Source organism: Mus caroli, unplaced genomic scaffold, assembly GCF_978045245.1.
Source record: "Mus caroli unplaced genomic scaffold, Mus_caroli_1 scaffold_7, whole genome shotgun sequence".
NCBI classification, from domain to species: domain Eukaryota; kingdom Metazoa; phylum Chordata; class Mammalia; order Rodentia; family Muridae; genus Mus; species Mus caroli.
In genome coordinates, this window is record NW_028227262.1 from 107306908 (window position 1) to 107310807 (window position 3900).

Genomic DNA, 3900 nt, shown 5'->3' on the forward strand with positions numbered 1-3900 from the left:
TATTTTTAACCTTGAGAGCTCTTCTCAAATTATTTAGCTTGCATCTTTGGAGGCTGTGCACAAGAAAAGCCCCATGCAGTGGAAAGGCACATGATGTGGGAAAGAGAGGAGTTATCAGGAACTCAAGTATTAGAAGCTTCCACTTTTGTGTCTTTATCCACTGTTTGCACACTAGAACCACCTGGATTCCCAGGAAAAGCTTCTAAAAACACCAGAAGTCCTTACTTAATTATTGTGAAATGCAAAGCTGGACTAGATGATGTTTTTATTTAGACACAGGTGTTCCGATGTGTAGTGGATGTCACGAGTCACATAAACAGAGTTCTAAGGACAAGAATATATTAAATGTCACAAAGACTGTGCCCACAAAGCACTAGAGAGCAATGATGATCTGGGTGAAGGGATCAGGTTGGCTTTGATAAAGAAAGGTGCAGAGAAAAGAATGATCCAGGTAAGGGAAATGTGGGGGGGTGACTGTCCATGTTGTGTAGTTCTCCATGTGGGTGGTAAAATCAAAATCTATTTAGTAAGTACAGATGAATTTGAGACTGAAGATGCTTCCATGTTCTTCTTAATCCAGGGTTGCTCTGAATTAGTAAAATTGAATGGCCAGCTGGGTAGACAGGCAGAACAATTCTGATCACAATACTCCAGAAGAGACTAGCATCGACTATGTTGGATGTGGACAGAAGCAGAGCAGCTGCATTTAAAATGTAGAGAAAGAGAAAACAGCTAGTTTCTTTGATGGCCTGCATATGAGCCTCTGTGCAAGGGTTTCTGGAGCCAGTGGCACTGTTTCTCATGTTCAGGGTGTGTCTCTTGAGAGAAAAAATCAGAAGAGTAGCTGTTGTGATGAACATTGTCAAAGGAGGGAGTATTCCTGAAATGAATAAAAAAGACACATTGACCACATTGGTCTCAACAACGTAAAGTTTCATTGTGAAGTTGCAGATGTTGTTACTTAGAGAATTGTTGTTGTACACAGTGAACTTGTGCTTGCTGAAGAACATGCTGGAGCTGAAGGAAATAAACACTGAGAGCCACAGAAGCCAGGGCATTAATTCAGAAACTCTCCACTTTAGTTTGAAGAACAGGGGGTAAGAAAAATTGGCAATCTTCACAAAGTGGAAGAAACTAAGCAAAGCAGCAAACCAGAGACTACAATAATTGAAGAATACAAAACTTACATTTGAGAATCTATATAAAACACTGTTGTAAAAAGCAACGTTGAATATGGAGGAGGTAATTTCTATCAACATGATGCTTTGGAGGCCTATTCTGGATACACTCAGAAGAAGCAGAATCCTAGTTATGGATATTGCCTTTTTCTGAACCCATGCGACTGTATTCACAGCCATTACAATCCCACTTGCAATGATACCTATGGTGCACTCAGTGGCCACAAGTGTTAACATCAAGATAGACAATGGTAGCACATCTTGTTTCCAGTAGTTGCTGGGTTGAGCCATCCTGGGTGGTTCCTCTTTGGAGTCTGCTGGAAAATGTGTCCCTGAAGTTCACCCAGCAGGTCCCTGACAACTCCTATGACTTAAGTCATAGAAGCTCATGTTTCATTTGCAAACATATTCAGTTTATCTTCTTTAATAAAATAAACTCAATTTGTTTATTCCAAAATTCTTGTATCTAAATATAGAGATGCAAACGACAGAATTATTCGCTTTCAAGTCCTCTCCCTAGATTTGGATGTGTTTATGTTACTGTGGTCCAGAAATCCAGGAAAGCACCTGTATGGCTTCAGTTTCACAAAGCACTAACATGCTATTGAGATCAATACTTTTGACATCTTCAGTTTAGAAATGTAATATAATTAAACCAAGTCATTACTGAATGAGTTTTCACTTGTGAGTTCAGAAAATGAACATAAATCAATGATCTCTATGTGAATATTTAGATATCAGCTTGAAGTGATTGAATTTCTTAAAATTTATGGTATATGTATATATGTACTTATACTATTTTGTATATGTACTTCTTATTTTGTGCTAGATAATGACAAAACAACACACACACACACCAAATAAAGATAGAATATTAAAAGCAGTAAGGGAAAAAGGTCAAGTAACATATAAAGGCAGACCTATTAAAATTACACCAGAATTCTCACCAGAGACTATGAAAGCCAGAAGATCCTGGACAGATGTTACACAGACCCTACGAGAACAGAAATTCCAGCCCAGGCTACTATACCCAGCAAAACTCTCAATTACCATAGATGGAGAAACCAAAGCATTCCATAACAAAACCAAATTCACACAATATATTTCTGCAAATCCAGCCCTTCAAAGGATAATAAAGGGAAAACACCAACACAAGGACAGAAACTACACCCTAGAAAAAGCAAGAAAGTAATCCTTCAACAAACCTAAAGGAAGACAACCGCAAGAACAGAATCCCAACTTTAACAACAAAAATAACAGGAATCAACAATTACTTTTCCTTAATATCTCTTAACATCAATGGGCTCAATTACCCAATAAAAAGATATAGACTAATGGACTGGCTACACAAACAAGACTCAACATTTTGCTGCTTACAGGAAACTCACCTCAGGGAAAAAGACAGACACTACTTCAGAGTGAAAGGCTGGAAAACAATTTTCCAAGCAAATGGTTTGAAGAAACAAGCTGGAGTAGCCATCCTAATATCAAATAAAATTGACTTCCAACTCAAAGTTATCAGAAAAGACAAGCAGGGGCACTTCATACTCATCAAAGGTAAAAATCTGCTTAGTCCCTCATATCCCCACCCCCACCCCCACTTCCCTACCCACCCATTCCCATTCTTTTGGCCCTGGCATTCCCCTGTATTGGGGCATATAAAGTTTGCAAGTCCAATGGGCCTCTCTTTCCAGTGATGGCCGACTAGGCCATCTTTCGATACATATGCAGCTAGAGACAAGAGCTCGGGGTACTGGTTATTCATCATGTTGTTCTAACTATAGGGTTGCAGATCCCTTTAGCTCCTTGGGTACTTTTTCTAGCTTCTCCATTGGGAGCCCTGTGATCCATCCAATAGCTGACTGTGAGCATCCACGTCTGTGTTTGCATGAAAAGGGAGAAATAACAAGAGAACCTGAGGAAATCCAAAACATCATCAGATCCTACTACAAAAGGCTATAGTCAACAAAACTGGAAAACCTGGATGAAATGGACAACTTCCTAGAGAGATACCAGGTACCAACGTTAAATCAGGATCAGATTAACCATCTAAACAGTCCCATTCTTCTAAAGAAATAGAAGCAGTCATCAATAGTCTCCCAACCAAAAAATGCCCAGGAACAGATGGGTTTAGTGCAGAGTTCTATCAGACCTTAGAAGAAGACCTAATTCCAACTCTTCTCAAACTATTCCACAGAATAGAAAAAAGGGAAATCTACCCAGTTTATTCTATGAAGCCACAATTACTCTGACACCTAAACCACACAGAGATCCAACAAAGAAAGAGAACTTCAGATCAATTTCCCTTATGAATATTGATGCAAAAATATTGAATAAAATCCTCGCAAACCGACCTCAAAAACACATCAAAACATCATCCATTGTGACTAAGTAGGATTCATCCCAGAGATGCAGGGATGGGTTAATATACAGAAATCCATCAACGTAATCCACTATATAAAAAAACTCAAAGACAAAAACCACATAATCATCTCTTTAGATGCTGAGAAAGCATTTGACAAAATCCAACACCCCTTCATGATAAAAGTCTTGGAAAGATCAGGAATTCAAAGCCCATACCTAAACATAATAAAAGCAATTGACAGCAAACCAGTAGCCAACATCAAACTAAATGGAGAGAAGCTGAAAGCAATCCCACTAAAATCAGGGACTAGACAAAGGCTATCCACTTTTTCCCTACCTATTCAATATAGTACTTGAA

The 3900-nt window shown here is 38.7% G+C and overlaps 1 protein-coding gene across 1 annotated transcript; it reads right to left on the reverse strand.

Moving 5' to 3' along the window:
* Positions 1–512: 512 nt before the first annotated feature.
* On the reverse strand, positions 513–1469 carry LOC110295580 (taste receptor type 2 member 39). Its single transcript, XM_021164065.1, has one exon. The coding sequence runs from the start codon at positions 1467–1469 to the stop codon at positions 513–515; it is 957 nt and encodes a 318-aa protein (XP_021019724.1).
* Between the last annotated feature and the right edge of the window lie 2431 nt (positions 1470–3900).